Source organism: Pleurodeles waltl, chromosome 3_2, assembly GCF_031143425.1.
Source record: "Pleurodeles waltl isolate 20211129_DDA chromosome 3_2, aPleWal1.hap1.20221129, whole genome shotgun sequence".
NCBI classification, from domain to species: Eukaryota; Metazoa; Chordata; class Amphibia; order Caudata; family Salamandridae; genus Pleurodeles; species Pleurodeles waltl.
The window spans coordinates 172,396,493-172,422,338 of record NC_090441.1 but is presented as its reverse complement, the minus strand read 5'-3'; the positions used below and the strand labels follow the sequence as shown (position 1 = coordinate 172,422,338).

At 48.9% G+C, this 25,846-nt stretch overlaps 1 protein-coding gene across 2 annotated transcripts in view; it reads right to left on the bottom strand.

Moving 5' to 3' along the window:
* Positions 1-25,846, bottom strand: part of LOC138286641 (probable hydrolase PNKD) — a 235,025-nt gene that overhangs the window by 44,428 nt on the left and 164,751 nt on the right. For both annotated transcript variants that reach the window (XM_069227094.1, XM_069227095.1), the window contains exon 4: positions 15,749-15,807. In XM_069227094.1, coding sequence (XP_069083195.1) covers positions 15,749-15,807 — 59 coding nt within the window. The remainder of the gene's footprint in view (positions 1-15,748; positions 15,808-25,846) is intronic.

Genomic DNA, 25,846 nt, shown 5'->3' with positions numbered 1-25,846 from the left:
CTGGCTTTCCTGATGGGTTTTAGCCACACTGCACAGCATCCCCAATGCTGTGCAGTCTGGCTAAATATGTAAAAGCAAAAACAAAACAAAAAACATAAAGCCTATGACATGCTGTGCATGTCGGTTTGTAAGCACACACCCACCCCACGCATGCATGTGTCAACAAAATGACAAGGATGCTTTTTTCCCCTTGATCCGAGTTGGATTGGCAACTAAAAAGAAAATAAAAAGTACAAAAAGCATTTTTTGTTTATTTCGAAGTGTGTGCGGTGGGGGTGCGGAAGTAATAGGGTGGAAGCAATGGGGGAAGGATATGGAAGCAACTTAGGATCTCGCGGACGCAACATGAGGAAGTGTGGGAGGATGCAGAATCAACATGCGGAAGTGTGGGAGGACGTGGACGCAACATGGGGAAGTGTGGGAGGACACGGATGCAACATGGGGAAGTGTGGGAGGACGCGGATGCAACATGGGGAAGTGTGGGAGGACGCGGATGCAACATGGGGAAGTGTGGGAGGACGCGGACGCAACATGGGTAAGAGTGGGAGGACACGGAAGCAACATGGGGAAGTGTGGGAGGATGCGGACGCCACAAGGGGAAGTGTGGGAGGACGCTGAATCAACATGCGGAAGTGTGGGAGGACGTGGACGCAACATGGGGAAGTGTGAGAGGACGCGGATGCCACATGGGGAAGTGCGGGAGGACGCGGAAGCAACATGGGGAAGAGTGGGAGGACACGGAAGCAACATGGGGAAGTGTGGGAGGACGCAGAAGCAACATGGGGAAGTGTGGGAGGACGCGGACGCAACATGGGGAAGTGTGGGAGGACGCGGACGCAACATGGGGAAGAGTGGGAGGACACGGAAGCAACATGGGGAAGTGTGGGAGGACGCGGAAGCAACATGGGGAAGTGTGGGAGGACGCAGACGCAACTTCGGGAAGTGTGGGAGGACGCGGACGCAACATGGGGAAGAGTGGGAGGACGCGGAAGCAACATGGGGAAGAGTGGGAGGACACGGAAGCAACATGGGGAAGTGTGGGAGGACGCGGACGCCACATGGGGAAGTGTGGGAGGACGCGGACGCAGCATGGGAGGATGCGGAAGCAACATGGGGAAGTGTGGAAGGACGCGGAAGCAACATGGGGAAGTGTGGGAGGACGCGGATGCAACATAGGATGTATACATAACACAAAGTGGGCAGAAGAACACAAAGTGTTGGGCAAAGCAACACAAAGCGTGCGGGGAAACAATGGGGAGGGAGAATGAGGATGCGAGTGAGGTAAGCACTGGCAACAATGAGCAACACAGAGTGTGGGGGGAGGTACACAAAATAAAAAAGTACTGCTTGAGAAGCCAGCAGTGGAAGAAGAGATGTCAGCCAATCAAAAGAGAGGTAAAAAGGCAATACTCCAGGAGAAGAAACAACACAAAATTGACAAGCTGGGACACAAATAAAAAGCAGGCAAATTAAAGTGACAGGAAAACCAACCAATGGCTGGCTCTATGTTCTTTGCAAGCCACAATATGTCTTGCAACAGAAGGCTCGACCTAACAAATGCTTTTCACAAGGCTCACAGGAAGAGCTGGGCTGAGACTGAGCAAACTGAGAACTACCAAACATGGTGCCGTCCTAGCGGAAATAACACAAGGAGGGTAAGTCTCCTTTCACTACATTGGTTCTTGTATACCTTGAAATGTCATTCGTTACTAATAATGACAGCGGACGTGGTTCAGGAAGGAAGCTATTTAAACTAGAAAGAACAATGTCACTGGGATCCACAAAAAGTATTGGGCTGGAATGGAAATGTAAGGTCAGCAGGGTAACACAAGGCTCTCAGGGCAGGAACCTACCTAGTGCATGGTCATGCAGGGTGCAGACCTGCCAACTCACACGGTGCCACCGTGTTTCACACGATTTCGGCTCTCTTCACACGGTCACCTGGAGAAGAGACAAAATCACATGGTGGAATGCAAGAGGAGCTGGAAACCACTGAAAAATGTGGATTTTCAGCTCTGCTTTGGAGGCTGCAAGCAGCCATGTCCATTAAGAGGTGTAAAAACACCCCAGGACATGGCTGCAGCCCTAGCAACCTTTGTTTTCTTCGGCAGATGGGGGCAGGGGTCGAGGGCAGACATTCCTCAAAAGGTAGCTCCCAGCATAAAGCTGTTTTTAAGTGTGCTATTTGTCTGACATCTGTCTGCATTCTTCATGGGTTCGAGCAGTTGAAGTATTTTTCAATTAAAAGCCTCTGAAATAGTGTAAAGTCGACGAGAATTATGAACTACCATATTTTTCTGACAACCTTTCAAACGTAGCCTCGAATAACAATTCACAGTCTTGGACTTTCAGCAGGATGCCTTTTGAGAAAAGGTTAGAAGGGCTTCTAAAGTCCCTCTGCTGGTTACCACAGGCTCTGTGCTACTCCCGTCCTTCTCCAGACACGCGCATCTTGTGGCTAGAACTCGAGGACTCTGATAACTGATGCTAGGCGCTCTGGTGAATAGCGCCTCACAATCTTCTCAAGGGGCTGGAGCTGGGGGGAGGGGCAGGATGCACCAGGAGGACAGTGGCTGGCCTAGGTTCCAAGGTCTCATTATCTGTGACCTCTGATCCTTACTGGCTTGCACTGAACACGTCAGAAGGGGGCAGGACTTTACGGTTGCACGTATGGAAATGTGCACCCGTGGTGATATCTCAATCTAGAAATACTATATAGTATATAGTTAATAAAAACCTGTTGGGCGGCGCACTTCGTACAGCCCTTTGTGAACAGGTGCCATTAAGGATGTATGCCGAGGCGCATCTTCTCCTGGACCACAACAAACTGTAACTGGCAAGAAGAAGGTCAGGCACTGAAGGTAGGCCAGGCACTGAAGGTAAGTCAGGCGTGCCCAAAGAGTTATCCAGACAAGCATACTGGTATGTAGGTCAGGCATGCATTGGATGTAGGCCAGGCACGCAAACGACATGGAACAGGCACTCACAAGAAGTAGGCCAGGTATTCATGGTACACAGGTCAGGCACACACACAGGAAGTAAGTCAGGTGGGCAGAAGAAGTAGGTCAAGCATGCATAAGTAATAGGTCAGGCAAGCACAGGAAGTAAATCAGACCGACACAGGAAGCAGTCCATTTAACATGCAGGAAGTGGTTCAGGCACGGATCTGAAGTTAACACCAAATGTCATGTTAACATCTAACTGACCGTACCGCACAGACATATATTTGTACTTGCGCAAGTGTGGCGGAAGTGGCTAGATGCCTCCATTGGGAGACCACGAGCTTGCTCAAGTTACCACATGGCTTGCTGCATGGGAAGGTGTCCCGGGCAGCGGCTGTGGTGCAGAAGCCACAGCGGATGGGGGATCAGGGCTGAGAGGGGCACAACAGCCTCCATCACACACAATAATGTCGGTCCCCCAGTCACCCCTAAGAAGCAGCCCGCAGGGCTCTGTTCACACGCTGTTTAATTTCTTTTAGTGTCCTCAATATCCCCAGAAATAGATCATTTCTGCTGCCATCTTGGACTACGTTAAGAACAGAATGTGCTCATCAACCCTTTGGGCTCAGACTTGCAGAAAAGAATGGCCAAAGTGGGGCATGTGAAGGAAGGGTCACTGAAGCCTGATGTCAGAGGCACCCGCCTGCCCTGCTCAAGATGATGGCGACAAGATGCCCAACAGTGGACAGAAGCAAAATCCTCCAGGCACTGAATTAAGGACAACCGGAATTCGGCTCTGGTAAACTACCTAGAGCTAGTGTCAGCGGCAAGGAGACCCAAGCGATGGCCATGGACTCAGATGTTCACAGAAGAGGCCTCCACTGAGAGGGTAAACCATGCCTACATCTGGACACAAAACTAGCATCCCCAATGAGGCTATGGATTGTTGTCAGGGCTGGGCCATGCTCTGCCCTGCGGTGGACCACAGAAACGGTAATGTGCCACACTGCCTGAAACTATGTCGGATACCAATTCATTTTTTTCCACATACCAGATTATTTGTGTGATCCCAACTCCTTCAAGACTAAAAGTATTAAGGAACTGAAGTGAACTCAAACTTCTCAAAGTAGTGAGCTCTTCAACCGTGGCAAGCTCATTTCTGGACTTTTGCTACAAACAGGGGCTTTACTCTAACCCCTGAATTGATCTTTTCTTTCCGCCAGTGAAATATATCCTGTTTGATCATCTGTGAAAGGCATGTCTTGTGGTATCTGCTGAATGCATGTGTTTGTTGTCTGACCTCCCCACACCCCTACACACGTCTAGTAGACAATGTGTTCTCACTTTCCAGAATTCTGCTTTTTAGGTCGAGTGAGCAAGCGCTTTGTCCTGTTGTATGTATTGTGGGCTTTTAACCACGCCCACCTCACATTCACTCGTTTGTGGGCTCGCCTTTCAAAAATCCTTTGTTATTATTGGTAAATGCTTTCTGTTTGTTCCTCTTTGTTGCGATTTTGTTATCGCCTGGGCCATCGACCCCGTTACATGGATAATTGCAGATTTGCTGATACGTTTGGCTGCAAGCGAACTTCTTTTTTTTTTTGTGTCTCTCCTTCACGCTCATGGCGGCCAAGGCTCTTTGAATCGGCTCACTTATGTCAACTGTTTTACTTTTAATTTTCAATTTATGTGGCAAGAAAAGTCCAGTTAGGAATTTACAACGCTATTAGCTCCAACTTGAGCAAACGCAAAACCAATTCCATTGCAAATGCTTGTTCTCTTTCCCAGCATGAAATGGTATCTTTTACCTTTTGTGCGGAACTCCTGTTGGTGGAAGGCTACATAAAAACTTCATATGTCACTTATCTTTGTCCTGTTCTGAAACAAAACTCTTCCATCACAAGCTTTATCCGATTTAGTGGTTACCCACAAGGGTGCCAAAAGATGCAGGAGAGAGGCCTGTCTTCTTGGAGTGCCGAGAGGATTTGGAGGTAGTGAAAGCGGATTATGCCCCGACAAGCAAGTAAGGATTATACATCGAGTCTGGGTGCAGGTTCCCACCCCTGGCTCTGTCTGACGGACTTTTACAATAGGATGCGTGGTAAGGTGGACGCTATAAGAAACAAGCATTTGCAATGCAATGGGTCTCGCATTTGCTCGAGCTAGAGCAATTAGCATTGTAAACTCCTAACCGGACGTTTCTTGCCACATAAATTGAAAATGGAAAGTAAAACAGTTTCACGTAACTAACTGGACTTTTCTTGCCCTATAAACTGAAAAGTAAAAGTTTCACATAAGCAAGCTGACGGCTGCCATCAGTGCAAAGCAGATACACAAAGGGAAATAAAAGTTCACTCGTAGTGAAACGTATCGGCAAAAGTGCAATTATCTATGTAACAGGCAAAAGTGCAATTATCTACGTAACCGGCAAAAGTGCAATTAACTATGTAACAGGGTCAATGTCATGCAAAGCGCTCGACTTCTGCCCAGCGAGATTGCGCTGTGAAAAAAGAGAAAAAGTAGTCCAGAAACCAGACGGAATATATGGATCCTCGTATGTTTTCAGTACTTGGTCGCTGCGCTCGAGGAGGGCTAAACACCAGAAAAGACATGACTTATGCATGCCTTTAACTAATGTAAGCAAGCAGATTTTAAAAGGCAAGCCCACGAACCAATGAAAGAGACTAACATGCCATGGGCATGGTTTGAAGCCCAAAGAGAGATTACAACACGGGACAGAGCGCTTGCCTCTAAAAAGGTGCTGAGCCTACCCTGTCTTTAGGAGCACAGGCACTTGGGCAACACTACCTGGGCACTTGGTGAGCTGGTATCTGCCTCACTGGTGTTATATCAGGCTGGAATAGAGCTCCGTCTGTGCCACAAGCAGCCACAGAGTCCTTCCTGCGGAGCCAGGCGTTGTACTGCAGAGCTAGGTCCTCTTGCAGTTCCTGTGTGTGCCGGAGGCCACCAGTGCCAGCCCGGCAGGAGCCTCAAAGGCCTGGAGTACAACATGCTTCCTATAAGAATGCTGCTGGGCAAGGGTCAGCAGGAGGCACTGGTAACATAAGATCTCAGTGATGCTTTTGACAGGGTTTCCCATCAAACCTTGGTTCAAAGACTGAACACTCAGGGGCTCTGGGCAAACGCCCTAAAGTGGATTCCTCCTTTTTAAATAATCCTGTTGTGTAGCCATTTTAGTTATAGCTCCATGCACGTTATTTTAGCATACTAGGCCTGCAGCTGTGCACTTTAACCTAGATATATTTTATTCAGCCTCATTTTATTATTCTTGCAATAGCCACTTTTGCGGTCTTGTTTTATTTCTCTCTATCTAGCTGTTTTTGCCTGGGCCAGCACTGCGTTCTCAAACAAGACATTCTTGCTCACTCTGTGCTTCGTTCAAGGCTGTAGTAAGATAGGTTGCCGGTGAACGTGGTACAAGTTTTGTCTCTGACATTCATAGAAAAACACACATCCTTACGTCGGGACATTTTCTCAGAATACCTGCTGGTTTATTATAAAAACACTTCCCTGTCCCTCACACGTTAGAGGGAGATTCCAGCCAGAGAACCACGACCGTAGGCTGATTGCTGAACGCTTCACTACAGCTGCTTATGCAGACTTCAGGCCTTTGCTCAGGCATGGGGGGATGAGGTCTTCACAGGGGAACCTGAAGGGCAGAATTAGAGCTTAACATGCTCTGCTCCATTATAGCCTAGGTGGGAATTAGTCTATTGACTCTAGTAACAATATGGTGGCATTATTTCTATGCTTCACTCTCCTTGTCACAATTCTAATTCTGTCATTCTGTATCGTCCTGGTTATTGCAGTACATGCTTTGCTATCTAAGATGCAGTCTCTTCATTAAAACCTTATTGAAACATATACTGCCTCTGTTTGTCACTGTGTATGTGAGACTAATGTAACTGAGAGAAACGGATGAGACCTGAGTAACCACGATTTCCCTGAGAAATCAATTATGTCACGCGCTCGGCTGCCCAATCATCCCTGCCCTCGGGTAGAGATGAGGCACTGCTAGTTAGCCAGAGAAAAACCCAGATTGGGGCGACAGGTGTCACCTGTAGTGGGTCAGACTCAGTCTCCCACACTGCAGACGATTCTGCCGCTCAAAATCCAGTAGTCTCATTAGAATAATGAGAGCCTACGCGACAATCCGAATGGTCAGGATATCCGCATGGCCAGTGCTGACAAGTGGAGTTCCTCGAGGCTCCATCTTAATCCCCTCCTTGTTTAATGATTACATCTCACCACTGGTCTCTGCAATGCGAGGATGGGGTTTGTCACAGATGTCCTAGGCATATGACACCCACATTATTGCATCAGTGGCTGATGACGCTAAGGCGGTGGGGAATTTACCCAAGTCAAAAAGTACATATGCAACAGTGGACTATAGTTAAACAGAGAGAAAACCGGAGTAATTTAGTGTCTCAACTTAGGGATGTCAACCCACACCGGAATCATGTTTACTCGGTATACGCCAACATGCTAAGGGTGACAAACACCTTCACAGATTCATAGATCTCGCATTTGTAGTCTACAAGCGCCTGATTGCCACGCACTGGAAGGCCCCACATGCCCCACCATACACCGCCTGGCTCCGCGACCTGCACAGTCGCTCGCAAGCAGAAGCTCAGACATTACGCCAGCTACAACATAAGGGACTGATACAGGGCGGCGCTGAAATATGGGATAACTTTGTGGTAAGCATAGAAGCCAGAGACAACATATACCCCCCCTGAACTTGATGGCACCCAGGGGTAGATACCCTGCTTAAACTTCACACTACTTAACCCCCCGTTGACCTCTAAATACTCAGCCCAGACACCTTCACGCCCACCTGTAGCGTAACAGTGTAAAGCTAAAAGAGTTTCTCCCATCAGCCACCCCAATGAATTATCATTTTGACTCATCCCCCCCACTCTTAGTGCTGAGCGCACCACGCCCTAGCCTTGGCCCCTGCTCCAAAGCTCACATATCTAGCAGATGTGCCACCTCCAACCCTCAGGCAAGTGTTGCCTGCACCACTTCAGATGCCAGCTCATATATTTTTGGTATTCAAACGTGACCTTAATTACAAGTTGTACAGTTATAGGACAACATATGCGGGTAGACAGATTGCTAAATAATTAATGGTGAAATGTACTGCTGCTTGTTCATTATGTTTAATAAACAAAACTTGGGGATGTCAATACACCAACGTGGTGGCCTAAAGAAGCGAGACATGAACCAGTTCTACTCTCAGGTGCAAAGAACATGAGACTTTCTACCGACTATTAAATAAGATGAAACACACCTCCACGGTTTCCGGGTCATCCCTTCATCACTCAAGCAGACTCATATGCTTGTGGTCCAGGCACTGATGCTAACAAGTCTGGACTAGTGTTTAATATCTGGGGCTTCTGACTAAAAATCTTATGCGAATACCAAGGGCAGAGACTTGGGCAGCTAAGCGCCTAAGACGGAGATCTACGATTCATCCTCAGGCGCTAGGAGAGAGCTGCAAAGTGCAGGAAGGACCTCAAGACCTGGCTCTTTGACTGATCCGCAGCACCCCTCTCCTAACTCCCCCAGCACCTTGAGACCCTCATGGGTGAGTAGCCGTGCTTTACAAATCCATGATTGATTGATTGATTGGAAAGGCTCCAATAAAGCACTTTAAAATAGCTTGCCTGGCGCATCCAGCTTTCTTGCCAAGAGGACCAGTGCGTCTTTCTGAGATGCTAACGCGGTGTACCCCTAGGAGCGCACTGAGGTCGAAGGAGCCTCCCAGATGTAAGCTGGCAAGAAAGGGTGCCAGCTCCTCTTCTGTCCTGGCTCCTAAGTTATGGAATGCACTTCCTGTGAATCCCAGGTCAGGAGCTAACCACTGGAAATGTCCTAAGAGCTTGAAAAAGTGGCTCTTCCAGTAAATGTAACTTAAATCAGTTCTAGCTCCATGACGCCCTATCAGAGGGCTGAGTTTGCACTTTATGAATACCCATCACCGTCATCTTCATCAAGGTGCAAGAATCCTTCATTCAGTCACTGACGCAGGCGGCCTGCATGGAAGGAGCTCACACAGACCACCCTCGACAGGCTGCCTTCCTTGATGCAAGGCTCAGGACTCGGTGGACAAACCCTGCAAGCACGGCTAGAAGCCCCAGCCGACCAGCTGCAGATGGCTTCTGCTGGGCTTCTGGACATCCTTTCCTCGTCCTACCCCACTGCAATGCATCCTTTCCTTTATGTGCACACTTTTTAGAATGTTTTGTACAAACTTTTTTAATATTATGTTCTTTTCATTTTTCTTTTCCTCTGATTTCTTTGTTATAACTACATCATGAAAGGTTCTAAGTAACTATATCATGAGTAATAAACTTGACCGCTGTACCTTCGCGTGTCGCTGACATATCCTGTTGTGTGCAGCACGCTGCTGCCCTCCGAGGCTAGGTTCACACTTTATAAATACCCCCAGTAAAATAAATCGAACAAATTTACAGACTTGCTGGGGGGAAAAGGAGTTCAAGCAGACCACCTGTTGGAACTGGTTTTTGATGTCCACTGGTCCCAGACAGTAAAATAACCAAACAGATCTGTTGTGTTTGTCCGCCAGATATATATTGCCTAGTGGTGGAAAACCCATCGCCATAACTTGAATCCAGAAGAGAACATGAATGAATGTTGCTTCGCCCTTCAGGACAGAAACAACCACCACAAACCGAGGTCACAGAATCCTGGACACAAAGAGCAGACAGACCCTGGGGGCTGGTACTTTGGTGTCCGGTGCTCTGGAAGCTGGACCTGCTTCAGGCCTTGTCTCTGTGGCCAGTGCGACTTCAATGAGGAGCAGTCATGACCCTCAGCGAATAAATATCCTTATTCAGCAGCAGGTGCACCGGGGAGGCAATAGGCAGCATTCCAAAACCCTGGTCTTGAACACATGGAAGTGTCTGATCCACTGCAGGTCCTTGTGGGCAGTGATGCAGACCCCTGGTTGGTCTCAGAGAGGGCGGTGCCAGTCCAGGCAGAGGCATAGATGCTGAAGGATGATTCGCTGACCTCTGGAGCTGTACTAGGTCCTGGGGAGCTGCACCGGGTCCTGGGAAGCTGCACCGGGTCCTGGGAAGCTGCACCGGGTCCTGGGGAGCTGCACCGGGTCTTGGGGAGCTGCACCGGGTCCTGGGGAGCTGCACTGGGTCCTGGGAAGCTGCACCAGATCCTGGAGGGATGCACCGGGTCCTGGAGGGCTGCACTGAGTCCTGGGGAGCTGCACCGGATCCTGAGGAGCTGCACCAGTCCCTAAGGAGATGCCCCAGGTCCTGGAGGGCTGCACCGGGTCCTGAAGAGCTGCACCGGGTCCTGAGGGGCTGCACCGGGTCCTGGGAAGGTGCACCGGGTCCTGGAGGGCTGCACCGGGTCCTGAGGAGCTGCACCAGGTCCTAAGGGGCTGCACCGGGTCCTGAGGAGCTGCACCGGGTCCTGAGGAGCTGCACCAGTCCCTAAGGAGTTGCACCAGGTCCTGGAGGGCTGCACCGGGTCCTGGGAAGGTGCACCGGGTCCTGGAGGGCTGCACCGGGTCCTGGAGGGCTGCACCGGGTCCTGAGGAGCTGCACCAGGTCCTGAGGGGCTGCACCGGGTCCTGAGGAGCTGCACCGGGTCCTGAGGAGCTGCACCAGTCCCTAAGGAGTTGCACCAGGTCCTGGAGGGCTGCACCGGGTCCTGGGAAGGTGCACCGGGTCCTGGGGAGCTGCACCGGGTCCTGGGGAGCTGCACCAGGTCCTGAGGAGCTGCACCAGTCCCTAAGGAGATGCACCAGTCCCTAAGGAGATGCCCCAGGTCCTGGAGGGCTGCACCGGGTCCTGGGAAGGTGCACCGGGTCCTGGAGGGCTGCACCGGGTCCTGAGGAGCTGCACCGGGTCCTGAGGGGCTGCACCGGGTCCTGGGAAGGTGCACCGGGTCCTGGGAAGGTGCACCGGGTCCTGGAGGGCTGCACCGGGTCCTGAGGAGCTGCACCAGGTCCTGAGGGGCTGCACCGGGTCTTGAGGAACTGCACCAGGTCTTGAGGAACTGCACCGGGTCCTGGGAAGGTGCACCGGGTCCTGGGAAGGTGCACCGGGTCCTGGGAAGGTGCACCGGGTCCTGAGGAGCTGCACCGGGTCCTGGGAAGGTGCACCGGGTCCTGGGAAGGTGCACCGGATCCTGGGAAGGTGCACCGGATCCTGGGAAGGTGCACTGGGTCCTGGGAAGGTGCACTGGGTCCTGGAGGGCTGCACCGGGTCCTGAGGAGCTGCACCGGGTCCTGAGGAGCTGCACCGGGTCTTGATGAACTGCACTGGGTCCTCAGGAACTGCACTGGGTCTTGGGGAGCAGCACTGGGCCCGGGGAGCTGCACCAGGTCCTAAGGAGCTGCACCAGGTCCTGGGAAGCTGCACCGGGTCCTGAGGGGCTGCACCAGGTCCTGGGGAGCTGCACCGGGTCCTGGGAAGTTGCACCGGGTCCTCAGGAGCTGCACCGGGTCCTGGGAAGCATCACTGGGCCCGGGGAGCTGCACCAGGGAAGGAATCATTGCACCAGGACCTTGGGCAGGGGGCAGCGGGGGTACTTCTGGCTTTCAACTGTGCAGTCAGAGCATCCAGGGAGGGGTCTGTGGAAAGAATGAAGGACGGCATGGAGGCAGTCCCTGCAGCTGCGTCAATGGACGGCAGGGAAAAAGTGCAGAATCTTGTCTTCCCTCTTCTTGTCCATAGAATCAGATGAAATTGACCTGTCCACTCTGGAATCCTGTATCCTGCCGACACACTGGGTGACACGGTCACGCACTCTTGGGTACGACTCACCTCTTGTGTCGGGTTCAACCTCCAAGGAAAACAGAGCGGGGATCCAAGCTGGGCAATGTTGACACGGGCTGGTGCCTCCAGCACTTTACCTTCCATTGCTGCCCCCTGTGCTGTGAGTGTGGGAGATGCCCACCTCTGGGGCTACCTTTTCCCAGGCTCATCATGTACTGTCTGGGTGGTGCTCTCCTACCTGCCCAGCACGAGTGCCGGGCTCAGCTGCCAGGGAGAGGAAGAGTCCAGTAGAGGGTCCTCCGCCTTCAGACAATATCAACCAGAGGAAGATCTGAGCTCAGCTCCATGATCACCAGAGCACCAGGACACTATGGTCCCAGACAGGAGGGAGCTGGACTTCTCTCTTGTTTATCTAGATTGATTGATTGATTGAGGTATAGCATGAGAGCAGCACCAGGATTGCGTGGGGGAGCCGGTGCTGGTTCCCAGGGACTGCTGGGACACCAAAACCATCAGGAGGGAAGAGGAGCGAGGCGGCCGGTGGAGGACAGGTACTTTTTTTTTTTTTTTTTTAAATGATATTGTCCCCACTGAATCATTTTTTGAATCTGGAGACCCCCACTGAATCATTACTGGAAGCTGGGGACCCCAACCTAAGCTACTTACATGATCTGAACCACAAAACAATACACAAAATATACAGAAAGAAGCATTCATCAAACAAATACATAAATGATTAAATATTTTATTTAATTCACAAACAAATATACCTTCCCCCCAAAAAAGAACTGCCCTGTTTATAGGTAGGTTGGAGCATTTTAAATTCAATAGAGACCACTCAGCATCTATACGATATTCTGTTTGATGCACTTGCACTGCTCTCTAGAATCAGTCTGCGGATACTAACTCAATTTTTAGCCTCCAAATTTCAAATTCCTTCACATTTACCAAACGTTTTTAAAATTTTCAGTTGTACATTTTGCGTCTTATACAATTTGTTAATCTATTAATATTATTTAATGTTCTAAGCAGTTGTGTCCCCCTGAGTAGGCTTCACAGACCACCTGGGGTCCCCGGGACACATGTTAAGAAACAATGAACTAGACAACAGATGGTCCTGTGACCTTCTCAGGTTGTACATTACTCACATCACTTGTGCATAGACAGTGAGGGTGACCTTGACTGGGGCAGGAGGGCTCTTGGTGTGGGGGGGTGAGGGGGGCAGAAGGCGGCCAGCGACATCTTTTACCCTGACCTGCAAGAAAGCTTCTTGATACCATGTCCGGTTGCCTCTATGAGCTAAATGCTTGCAGCTGCAGGTAACAAGGTCAAGTCTCAGCAAAGCATCCTCAGCTTCCACCCTTCTCACATCACTGAACCGAGTGCCATCACACTGGGCAGTTGTACCACCTGCTATTTACAGCGCTTAGAAATGACAGAAGTGTGGCATAATGTGCTATGTACAAAGCAACTTATAATGACTGTTCCCTTGAATCAAGACACAGAAGTCATGCTAGTGGGTAGTTTCAAACATTCAAGGGATTACAGGTGGAAAACAGCAACATAACATCCCCAGCTTGAAGGAAGAAGGTGGTGGATGCAAAGAGCAAGGAAAGACCCAGACCCCATAAAGGACTCAGAAACCTAAGGGGGTGGCAGGTAGCAATGTGCTAAGTGCACAAGAGAAGCAGCTTCCGAGTCACATCATTCGGTAAGAAAAAGCAAAATGATGCCACACTGATGGGTGAGAAATAGAGACACTGTAGGAGCATGCATATGCCCAGGGATGTGGGCTTGCCAAGCCTGAGGTACCCATGCGTCCCTGGTACCAGTGCACGAAGCTCTGTATCTAAACAGGTAAAGAACCAGCCTGCTGTCCTGGGACCAGCCAGAGAGTGTAAAGCCTCCTCCCACTGTGCCGATGTGCACCGACTCTCCACACCTGGAATAGCCCGGGTATGTTACTGGGTCTGGTCCTTATGCTGTGCTTGTTCATCATAAGCCTCACATTGCCCATGGGCCTGAGGCTCCTCACAGTGTCAGCCTCAATGCCCCAAGTATCACACTGCCAGCCCCTACTGGATCCTGGCTGTTTAGATGCATGAAAAAGGGCTTCCTGGGTCCTTGGCAGAGACAGCTCAGGCGGTCAGGCTACTTTCCACTTCCCCCTGCGAGGAAAAGGAATGGGATCTTTGAGAACACTCAAACAAGGGCGGCCCAGTCTGAGAGCTTTGAAGGAGACTCTCAAAGGAAGTAGATGATGCCGCAGATTTGAGGAGAGTTGTGCAGACTTGCTGTTCAGAATGCACCACACTGAAAGGTAAACTACTGTACAGAATTGCAAAACTTATATAGCGCTTAATACCCCTTTGTGGAGTGCTGAAATGATTGCCTACATGGGTAGCGCACTACACTGTATATGATGTGTAGATGGAAGTGTGTTTTGATCCTATGTGGGAAGTGTTTCATTGTTCTGTGTGTGATGGCCATTGAGGTGTGGTCATCCTCTTATGGGACACAGCGCTTAGCAGTGTGGTGGATGAAGAGGTGTGAGAGAGACACGCAGTTTATGGTTTTCAATAAGCTGACAACTTTAAATATCTCTGCAGGTCCAACAAATTAAATGAATTACAAAAGATGGCTGGGGCACAATCAAGAAATAAACGTACTGATCTCTATCCCCTCATTATTTCAATAACTTTGATTTGTACTGATTATCCGTTGGTTATATTTCAAGTACCAATATGCCATAGTTTTGAGAACAGACAAAAAAATATACAAAATTCTGCAACACCGCTAAGTTGCCTACTTAGAACCTCTAGGTATGGCTTATGATCTAGATGTGATAATACAGTGTATGATACTCGAGACATGCAAGGGATTGGTTTCTTATGACTCATATGCATCATCTACTTTTGTTTTTTCCTTTTTGTCTTTCCAATGTGTTTTGGAGTAACCGAGCATGGTGGGATCAATTTGGGTTCCTTGCCACCACTCATAAAATCAGTGGTTTCTGATAACGGAAATGGGTAACTGATTCTATAAGAGGGACAACTTTTCTACCTAATGCGACATGGTTTATTGTTATCTGGCAATTCTGCTGGGTAATGTGGATTATGTTTTTACAGAACACATATAATGTTTTTATCTGTATGTATACGTTTTGAATATCTGTTTATGTGCATTTTTGTAGCCCTGAAGAAGTCCCAAAGGGACAAAACATGTTGTCTCTTTGTTTTGGATATCTCTTGTGGCTACAACTGAATGGATTTCACATGAGAAGAATACAAATAATAAAAGATTTGATCATGTATTGCAGTACAGAATATTCTCTTTATTTACCCAGAGCACACACAGAAAGAACACTGATCTGTATCATGTGTTTGATTTTAATTTGTAGTATTTCTTATGAGCAAAGTCCATTTAGCTCATTACTGCACTGGGTTGTCCATTCTAAAATATTTTGTTTAAAGTTCATGGTCCTGAGCAGGCATAGTTTAGAGGAAGGCATGGTGGGGAGCTTTACTGGGATAGACTTTGTGAAAATCATCCATATCTGATTGTCATTCTGCGATATGCAGAAGTGGTCATAGTAAGTAGCTAGTTGGGACCTGCAGCAGTGGATTAAATTAAAGTCTGTGATTGGCCACCAGTATGTGGCAAATCCCTTCAGTTATTCCATGCCTGCCAGTTGGAAATGGGTATTTTATTGTTGCAGACTGGTGCAGATCTGGGAGATGGGCATGACCTACAGCCGTTTTGGTTTATGAGAGTGTAAAAGTGTCAAGAAGCGCATGGGAATTATTATGCCACCTGTATGAACTACATTCTTGACCCTGGCACCTCCTGGTACCTGGATGAGGCCACAAGGTGTAGCCCGGTGCTCTAGGACGTGAGCAAAGCTAGAACTTGGTCTTGACATGAAGCCCGCTCTTCGCCATGTCTCTGAGTACATCACCACTAAAGGCAGACCACCAAAGCAGAGTCAAGGCCTCAAAAATACCTCCTCTAGCTTACCAGTGTTTGTGGGTGCACAGGATCGCCTCTAGAGTCACGCCCTCTTCCTCCAGTGATGCCTGTAACACAAGAAAACAAAACACTCTATTAGGAGGAGGCCAGGGTTTCTCAAATCTTGTCCCCAAAACAGTCAATTCTCTTAAGCAAACAAAGCCCCCAAAATTTGAAACCCCAAAACAACAGACCTACGAAGTTGCCAAATGTGTGTGATCTCCGCGTCCTCGTCCCCAAGGGCATACCTCTTCCTCTGCATGTTAGTATTGAAGGAATTTCCCAATGTATATTGAGCAAGTATTTTTTGTTTTGGTCACTTTTTTATAGACTGATTTAAAAGCATTCAATAAAATCACCTGTCACTCTAATTTTTATATAGAGGTCAAGGGTAAAGACATTTTTGGAGGTAGGAGGATGCCCCCTTCACCACCCGCGCGATTAGCCTGCCCCACTCAGAGCTGCAGGAATCCACAAGGTGCCGCCTGCGAAGCCTTAGCAGGGGCCACCAGTGGGAACCCTTGACCGAGGCATGGAAAAGAAACCATGGCCCTGATATGCAGGAATAAACTCCCTGCATGCCAGGGCCATTGCCTTTTCTGTCCTTCTGAAACATACTACCCCTTTCGACGTTTCGTTCAGAAAAACAAACAAAAAAAATCACAGCGGGCCAAAATAACATGGAGCCCACTTGGCGTCCCGCCATACCCTCAATGAATCCACCACAGCTCCAGGTGCACTGAAAGCAAAAGCATCCCACTACGGTGGAGGAAATGTGTGATGGTGGGCGGTTCAAGGAAGCAAGTGGTCCTCTACGAAGGATGAGGAGGTCAGGAACACCCACCACTCTATACAGGACCCCCTTGCTCTCTATGAAGGTAGGCTTTTACCACAAGGGGGGATTCCAGAGAAGTCCCTCACAACCCCTCCTGACCCCCCTAGTCATCTGTCCACCATAGCACCTCCTGCTGGAAGGCATTAAGATACAGGTGCAGCTGATCTGTGCACTATATGTGCTGATTCCCTCTCTGTAGACACGGCAGCTGGGATTATGGGCCTTCAGGTACTCAATCATTAAGTGTCTTGCAAGCTTACAGCCACACCTGGCACAGAAACCGCCGGACAAGCAGAGGTTTAGTAGATTCGCCCACACTTTCTCAATTCCTCTACTTGGAATCGCACTAAAGGCGTGGTGTTGTTGGCTGGAAGCCAGAGAAGCTTCGCCCACTGCCGCGTGCTTCATCACGTGGCATACTGAATTTGTGGTGGATGCCATGTCACAATACTTCCCAAAGCCCTAGATGACATCACAAAACAAAGCAACATTCAATAATGCCTATGCTTGGTAATTGCTAGAAGTAAAAGGCTGGACAAAGAAAACATTTTTTTTTTCTACTGAAGGAGATCCACCAATCAGAAGCAGCCAATCCAACAGTTTGATACAGGTGTCATCCCCTGACTGGTCATGACCCGGAGGAAGTGGCCTACTGTTCTACGATGAGTGCGCACTACACCACTTTCCCCTCCCTCTAATCACTCTGGCCACTGGTGGACCACGGGATCATGAACCTCTACATGGCCATGCACCTTTTATTTAGTGACAGGCACTAACCTTAGTTAGCTGCCGCCATTTTAATTCTGGGTGACAGTAAAGATATCTACCTAAACCAGTGACGTGCCGCGAGCCACAGTTAAGAGTCCAAATGGGAACGGTGCACGGCCTTTCAGGGCTTCAGCTAAGCAGCGTGCGGACTCTGGGAAAAACCTCCCTGCCACCTAATAAAAGGCTGCTAGGTGGGCTTTTCTAGTACTTTCGCGACACCCATTGGTGGCGCCGTAAAGCTGTTCCCTTATCTCGCCTTGTACAACCACTGGCCCGGAGTGTAAGGTGCATCCAAGACGTTTATTAGGCACAAGATACTAGGTGACACTTCCTAAAGAAGACTGAACCTTTCTAGAAAGGGTTAAAAAAAAAAAACAGGAAAACACCAACAACACTTTCCTGATGTTCAATTATTAATCAGCTATAATCTGACACCTCCAAAATGCACATTGATGTATTATAATAACTATGTTTTGGATAATGCTCGCTACTATGGTTTCTGCGATTTCACAGTGCAGTAAAAATAAGTGTGATCCCAAGCCAGTTCAATGGTAGTCAATTTATTGACACGAGAAAGACAACAGGCCGGTGATGGCGAGATTGTCACTAGTCACTTGCAAATTCCATACAAGGTGCCCACAGCCACCACTGTGCATATTCTGTTGAGTTCAGAGGAGTCATCTCTGCCCATTCAGTTGAGCCTATTGTTTGCTCCTGGAAGGCATGTCACACCTTTTTCAAACCAATTCAGAGCTAATCACTGTCTCCGAGAAGCTAATGCAAAATAGCCGTTAAGAACTTCAGGCAAGAAAAAAGAAATTTCTAAAAGTTACTTTTCTTTGATATGTATTAAAAATCCAGCTTCACCATTGAATTGGATTTGTTATGCCTATTAAAACTGCTATTTAATTATTTTTCTAGTTGGCTCCATTCCTGAGAAACATTATTAGTGTTTTAATCTGAACTATGCTTTTTTACATAGGACAGCTAGGTTTGCCACTGTGAAAATAGCTGTTTAGGGATTTGTCACTGTAGGGACATGGGGCCAGATGTATCAAAGGGCTTTTCCCATTCTGTGTTTATGGGAAAATGCTTTAATACATATGGCCCATGGTAATATTAATTTGTCTACTTCTACCTCACTTTTAAATACCATGCACCCTACCTTGTGGGCTACTGGGCTCGCACAGGGGAGACTAACATTTAAAAGAGAGGTTTTTACCTGTGAAACGGGTTTATTTTCGTAGGTCGGAGTGCAAGTTTTGCACAGTTACAATCCGGCTACCATGGGAGGCCTGAAGCCATGTTTGCACTGCTACTATAGTGAATGGCACACTAGGGGCTGCAGTCCACTAGTGGCATTTGACTTCCAGACAATGGCATATTTTGCACCATATACTAGGGACTTATAGCCAAGTTAAATATACCAGTTGAGAGTATGTCATCTTTAAGTGATGATAGACTCTGGTTAGAATCGGAAGCAAAAAGCTGAAGGAGCCTCCAGGAGCTCTGCTCTACTGGGAGTATATTGTCTGAATCAGGTTGTAGCAGAGCAGGGCGCACTGTAGAGGAGTTGCAGCATGACATCTTTCGGGGTGGAGGTGGATCTGGCTCAGGGTAGGACTTCAAAGTCAGGACCAGATCCCTCTCCAGCAACAGCAACATCAGGACCAACGTCAATGAAAGAGGGACCAGCGGAGGACTTGGACCTGGAATGGAAGCTGGCACCAGAGGCAGTTCAGACCCTGAGGTGGGTGGGTTCCAGGAGCTCAGATGGAGCTGAGAACCGATCCGCTGCTGGTAACTCCAGGTCCATGCCTTGTATAGATGAAAAAAAAAGATGGATTAAACCTAGATCTGTGACTGGAGGTGAATGTTTGATTTGTTCCGCATTCCGCCCATCATCTATTCTTTTTGCATTTGTTCCCCAAGTGGGAAGGGTATGCCCAGACATGGGTCCCGTGCTCTCTATGCCACCAGATTGAAGCTAGCCTGGCTGATTAGGGGTAATGCCCCAAAACCGGTCCCAGGATGCTTGTTTCTGGTTCAGGAAGGGTCTTTTCTTGCAGTTCAGGCTGGACTATTCCCATACAAAGCAGGGTCCAGACTGATTTGCATATGGCTGGGTACAAACTGGAATGAGATGTTGAGCAAAAAAACTGATGGATTAAACCCATATCTATGACTGGGGTTGAATGTTTGATTTGTTCAGCATTCCGTCCATCATATGTTCTTTTTTGCATTTCTTTCGACGTTCGGCAATGTACAGCTTTGCTTCACAATGCAAGATGGCATTCATGTGCGTGAACATACACTCCTCGCACAACTTGGAGTCGTGCCCCAAATTTAAACACCAAAGGCAGACCTTGTGGGGGTCTGTTATCACCATCTGTTTTTGACAGCCACATCATACTTTAAAACCTGTAGTATTAGGTGGGGACATTGTTTCCTTGCACACTGGATTGGCATTTAAAAGAATCATCAATACTGACGAAAGAGGGAACAGAGCTCCGGATTCGCACTCCAAGGCGCAGAAAGAAAGGAACAGACATTGGCACAAAGGCACTGCACTTGTGTGCAGCTCTGCCCCGCCAGCTTAGAAGTAGCCTCCAGAAACAATATGCCAAAGGTAGTTGGGAATACAACAGGCCAAAGATGCTCTCAAGAGGTAAATATAATACACCAAAGTTGGCTTCCGGAACTGGACAAAGGCCCCCACTTCTGGCTACAAAGCACCAAAGGAGGCCTCTAGATATAAGCCAAAGTAGGCTTTCTGAACTGGACACAACAGGTGATGACTTCCAGAACTGGTCCACGCAACTGGCTAAAATACTCCAAAGGAGGTCCACAGAACTGATCACAGTACACAAAAGGAGGTCTCCAGATCAGGCAACAATAGAGTACAGAACTGAAAGCAGTACTCCAGAAGTAGCCCCAAAAAGCAGCATGGGTGCTCTACGCAAGCCACGCAAAGTATCCCCAACAGCCCTGCAGGACTCCTAATTCTTTGGTAATAACAACATAGTTAAGTTTTCCTATCTCGTTTTTCTTCGACATTTCATGTTCAGTTTGCTCCCTGCAGTAGACTCCTCTGTTTCTCAAACATTCCCAAGAATGGGCCGGAGGGGATGCAATGACCTAACAGAGGAATAAAAACAAGAATGATGGCAAGGGTAAAGCTTGAAACCTAATGCGATTTGGAGCAGTGACAATAGCCAGAAGAATGTGACAGGTGGCCTCCTCCTGCTTAAACTCTCCATACATTACCAGAGGCAGCTCCTTCGCAATGGCAAAGGATAGTCGCCCTCCCGGCTAAGAGCTAGCAGCTGAAAAAGAACAATATTATACTATTGTTTTATTTTCAAGCTGCTGGCTCAGCCAGCAGGTGCAGGGAGGAGCGGGACTGGTCCATGGGGGGGGGGGAGGGGGAGGAGGAGTATTGGAGTCAGTGCACTAAGTGTGCATGTCAGTTTGGCCAGCCATCTCAGGCCGGCCAAACTGACATGCGCACTTTGGTTTCTCCAACCCGGCTATGTTGCACAGCCGGGCTGAAGAAACTGCACAAACTCTCATGCAGTGTCTGAGTGGCAGAAGAAGCTGCTCGGACCAATCCTGGCTCTGCTCTCATGCTAAGTGTAGCATGAGAGCAGAGCCAAGATAGCATGGGGAGCCTGTGCTGGTGTCCCAGGAAATGCTGGGACACCAGGAGAGAAAAGTAGCAATGTGGGAAGCGTCGTCTACGGAAAGGTACTTTTTTTTTTTTTTTGAATTATTACATAGTTATAGAACGCATACGGACACAGACAGATTTCCTCAGCACTCAGTCTAACCCTAAATTGGAGGTCAAGAGCCTGGACTTGTGGATCAACAGCAAGCTCTCTCTGGAGGTTCAGGTCAAGAAATTGGCAAACTGTTTCGGCCTGCTCAGGTCTAGTAACATCATGACTCGATTATGGGAACTCTCTACATTTAGGGAGTCCCAAATCTTCTAAAAGGACTCCAGGTAATACAAAACTCTGCAGCCCGGGTGCTATTAAAAACCTCCAAGCGCCAATCGGCCACAGCCAGCCCTGGTGACCTTGCCCTGGCTTCCAGTGATAAAAATAATTCAGTTCAAGTCACTCTATCTTGCTCAATGAGCAATGTACAAGAAGGGGCTTTGGCTGATACAAAGATTGTTAAACCCTTATAATCCTTAGAGAATTCTGCTCTTGACAAACCAGCATCTGTATGTAATCCCTAGGATCAAGAAAAACCGGGGTGGGGAATGCTCATTCACCTTACTTGCTCCCACACTCTGGGCCACTCTTTCGTTGGAAAGAAGGATCGAGGTAGAATTAAGATTCAGAAAACTTCTGAAGACTGCTTTTAACAGCTTATAAGTATGCTTAAGGCTCTGCAACCGAAATAATGTCTCAGCGTTAGGAGGCCCTTCTGGGTAGCCACGAGCTTTAGAAATCTATATAAATAGATTCGTAAAGCTGAGGTTTATCCAAAGTTACTATTTTAAATTGTTAATATTTTTTAAGCACCAACATTGCACAGTTCTTTGCTGAAGGCCTGTTCAGTGTCTCTCCCAGGCTCTTGTGAGCCAGGATGTAAGCCTGAGAAAACTCAAATGTAAAAAGGAAAAGTCAGAACATTCCCTCCCCTCTCCCTCCCCCAGGACTCTCCAATAATCCCAGTGAATACTTTATTTGTGGTCTGGGAGCCTTTTATCTTCGTTGCACAAGGGAATGCTTAGAAGGCACGCACAGGGCTCCGCTTGTGGGGCCTGTGAAAGGCTGTGAAGTAATCCCTCAAGGGGGGGTCACATGCCTCAGACACCCCAAAGCGCCCTCTGCAGGCAGAACTAGGAGCAGGGTCAGGCGGCAACCAGGAGTCGCAGAGGCCAAGTAATCGAACGCTGATTGCACAGTCTAGATTCCACCGCAAGACTCGCGCACGCAGGCTCACGCGGGCTCGTGTGCGAGGCTCTCCAGCTCTTCGCAGCGCTACATCCGACACCGGTCCTCCAGGAAGGGCTCATAAGGGGTCACTCCATCCCATCGGGTTGCACACGTCACAAGTTGTGGGAGTCTCAATAGTCAATAACCCCCCCACCCTCCCAGTCAGACTTTGGGGTGGAAACTGAAGATGACACAGTGGCAGACGGAGCATGCCCCTCTGCCATCCTAAGCCTCTCTGAAGGGCTGTATCTTGGGCACCAACCTCCGTGGGCTCCACGACCCCTCTGAGTTGTTATTCAATTAAAATCATTCTGCTTTCAGGCCGGTGAGCAAGAAAGAGACCACGGGCAATACTTGAATTACCATTTTAAGTTATGATCTCAATGTTTCTGCTGGATCAGCTGACAATAATGAGCTAAGAAGCAGAGGCCTCGTAGCCTCCACAGACTTCTTTCTTAGGTTACATGCCAACATTTTAGAACAGAGATTTTTTTTGAAAAAATAGTCGGGATAAGGCATTTCTTCCATTTATTTCTACTAAAGCAGAGGCAACTTCAGGCGGGAGACAGCCACAATGAAGCCATGTTTTGCTTCAAAAACTGGGAGTCTCCCGCATGAATCAGGACTATTGGCATGCATGGGTTATGTGAGCTGCGCGTGATGTCAAAGCAGCAGGGTCTGTCACTGACCGCCAGACTCACGGTGGCGGGCAGACCGCCGCAATAGTGGCAGTCGACCCGCCCTATTATGAACGTGGTGAAAACGCCACGGTGGCAATGCTGCTACCGCCTGGCAGTGGCAGCCTTTCAGATCCGACAGAGCAGCGCTGCAAGCACCGCTGCCCTGCGGATTATGAGTCTCATTCTGCCAACCTTTTCCTGGCGGTTTACACCACCAGGGAAAGGTTGGCGAATGGGTGACTCGGGGCCCCACTGGAGGCCCCTGCACTGCCCATGCACTTGGCATGGGCAGTGCAGGGGGCCCCATCGTGCATTTCACTGCCTGAATTATGGGCAGTGAAATGCGCGATGGGTGCTGCTGCACCCGCTGCACCGCCACATTGGCGCCGGCTCGATTCCGAGCCAGCGTCAATGTTAAGGCCCTCTTCACTGCAGGACCGGCAGGTGGAAACATTGTTTCCACCCACCGGCCCCGTAGGAAAATCATTATAGGGCCGACGGAGACTTCGCCGTGCTGGCAGTCTTCCGTCAACCGTCAGTGCGCCTGTCGGCGGGGTAACCCACCAAGTTCATAATGAGCCCCTGAGTTTCATCTTCAGTGTCTGTGGACACACTGCAAGCAGAGACGCAGACATTTAGGGCCTGATTACGACTTTGGCGGCGGGGATTATTCCGTCCCAAACGTGATGGATATCCTGCCCGCCATATTACGAGTTTCATAGGATATAATGGACTCGTAATACCGCGGATGGGATATCCATCACATTTCTCCCGGCGTCTGCACAAAGACGACGAGAGATGGATCAGAGAGAAACTTCTGTTGCAATCGTCTTTCACTTGCAACAAAAGTTTATTTTAAGCCTTCCAGTTTATCTGAACGGACGCTAACTGCTAACAAAAGAAACCCCCTGCAGCAGCGTCAGATCACACACGAGAAACACTTCAAGGAAGGCGAAGGGCTGCAGCGGGTAAGACGAACACCAAAGAACGTAAAACATCTCATATCTGCAGGGCGACCTTACCCAGAAAACGTTCACATTATATTCAAATGCTCAGACAATTCAAATTAATTAAATTCTGAAACTGATACAAACTGCGGAAGTGCATCATGTTTGTTTTTCCACAACTCAAAAATAAAAAAAAGACCAATGATGCGCCAGAGAATATGGTGGGAAAGATGCATTGGGGGGGGGAGTGGAGGATGGAATCACAGCGGGTGAGACAGGTGAGAGGAGATGGATATAGTCAAGACAGGAAGACATGATATTAGTGGAGAAGACCAGGAGGGGATTGGAATGGGGAGGGGGACACTTACAAATAGTGAGGGAGGAGGTGGGAGAAGAATGACTTCCACTAAATGTCACTCAAGTCTCACATAATTGTATACACTCGAGACAAAGACATTGGGAAACACATTGGTTTAATCTTTAATCCTATTTCTCATGTTATTTGCATTTTCATAAGGCTGGGCTCGAAAGAGTCGAGGCAGGCGTCGCTTGGCTAATCCTTAGGGTGCTCCCTCCGCCCCCCACAGAATGTAGCGCCTCCCACACCCTTCAGTAACTGGGCGCATCTGAAGCCAGCAGGGAGAGAGTTAACAGAGGTGGCTGCACTGAGCTAGCAGCTAGACCGGCGGGCGCACGGATGGTGGGATGTGGTTGTGTGTCTAAGATCAAACCTCTCCGCTGCAGAACAGTTTTTAGTGGGAGGGCCGCTCGTAGGATTGGGGGTGGAGAGTGCCCATAGTCTAGTAACAGAAGTTGGACCACTGGTTTGAACTTTATTGGTTCAAATGCTACAGGTCTCTCCTGAATCTCCCCAAGGCCCCCACTGTGCGCGCATGCGCAGAAGAGCGTGCCCCACGCCACCGATCCGCCTCGCAGACTGATTCAAAAGTGCTGGGTTGCGTTTTAAAGTGGTGTTTACAACGAGGGCCCGGTTAATGGTACCCTTTGGATGTGCGGCGCGTTCAGACGGGAAAGCGAGATCCCCGGGGTTTTAATTCCCCCTTCAGCACACTCAGTAATTGTCTAGCTCGTATGTTGACAATGCCGCATAGGCACTTAGGGGATTTAAAGGATTAGCGCGGTTATTTTCGCAATTGTGCGATTTCATCAAAGTACAAAACGTCCCCGCTTTAAAGTGCATCAGATACAGACGCGTCAGAGCCAGCCTCAGCCGACTGCAAAGATCTCACGGAGGAGTGAACCACAGGTCTGCCGAAGGAGCAGGATGATCTGCCGAGGCTTCTAAGCGCTAGGGCTGCATTTATATAGCTCAAATAAGGAATTACCAGGGAACTGGACCCCAAATTACCGACTTCATCTCGGAGCAAAATGAAGAATTATTAGAGGAATAAGGCTCTGAATTAGAATTTTACTCAGTAATTCCTCGTTCCTCAGCTCAGGGTTCAAGCTGGAACCCTCTGGGGATGCAGAATTAACGCTCCAGGATCTCTGCAGTGGTGATGGGGCTCCATGGTGGTCAGTCACTGACAGCAGCAAAAAAAGAGTAAACATGTGTAAAAAGTAGGGCGGAAGCCAACTGTGGAATCCATCTTGTACTCAATGATAACAAGGCCTGCAAAGCACGCGCACAGGTCGGCGAGCCTCAGCTGGACTTAGATGAACAACTCGTAACGCAAGGCTTGGGCAAACCGCCGCACGTGACACATTGCTTCATTCACCCAGCAACAGTCAGGCGCCTTGATGTCCACACCGAGCTAGGGCAAGACGCTGCATCTGATTGGACAGGGATTGTGAACATCATGTTGTGACGCCTTGGAAAGTCCCAATCACCTGGGTACTGTGAAGGTCACACCTGTGGTCACCTGACATCCACTGCTTTCTCCAAATAATATTTTACTGGGATTGGT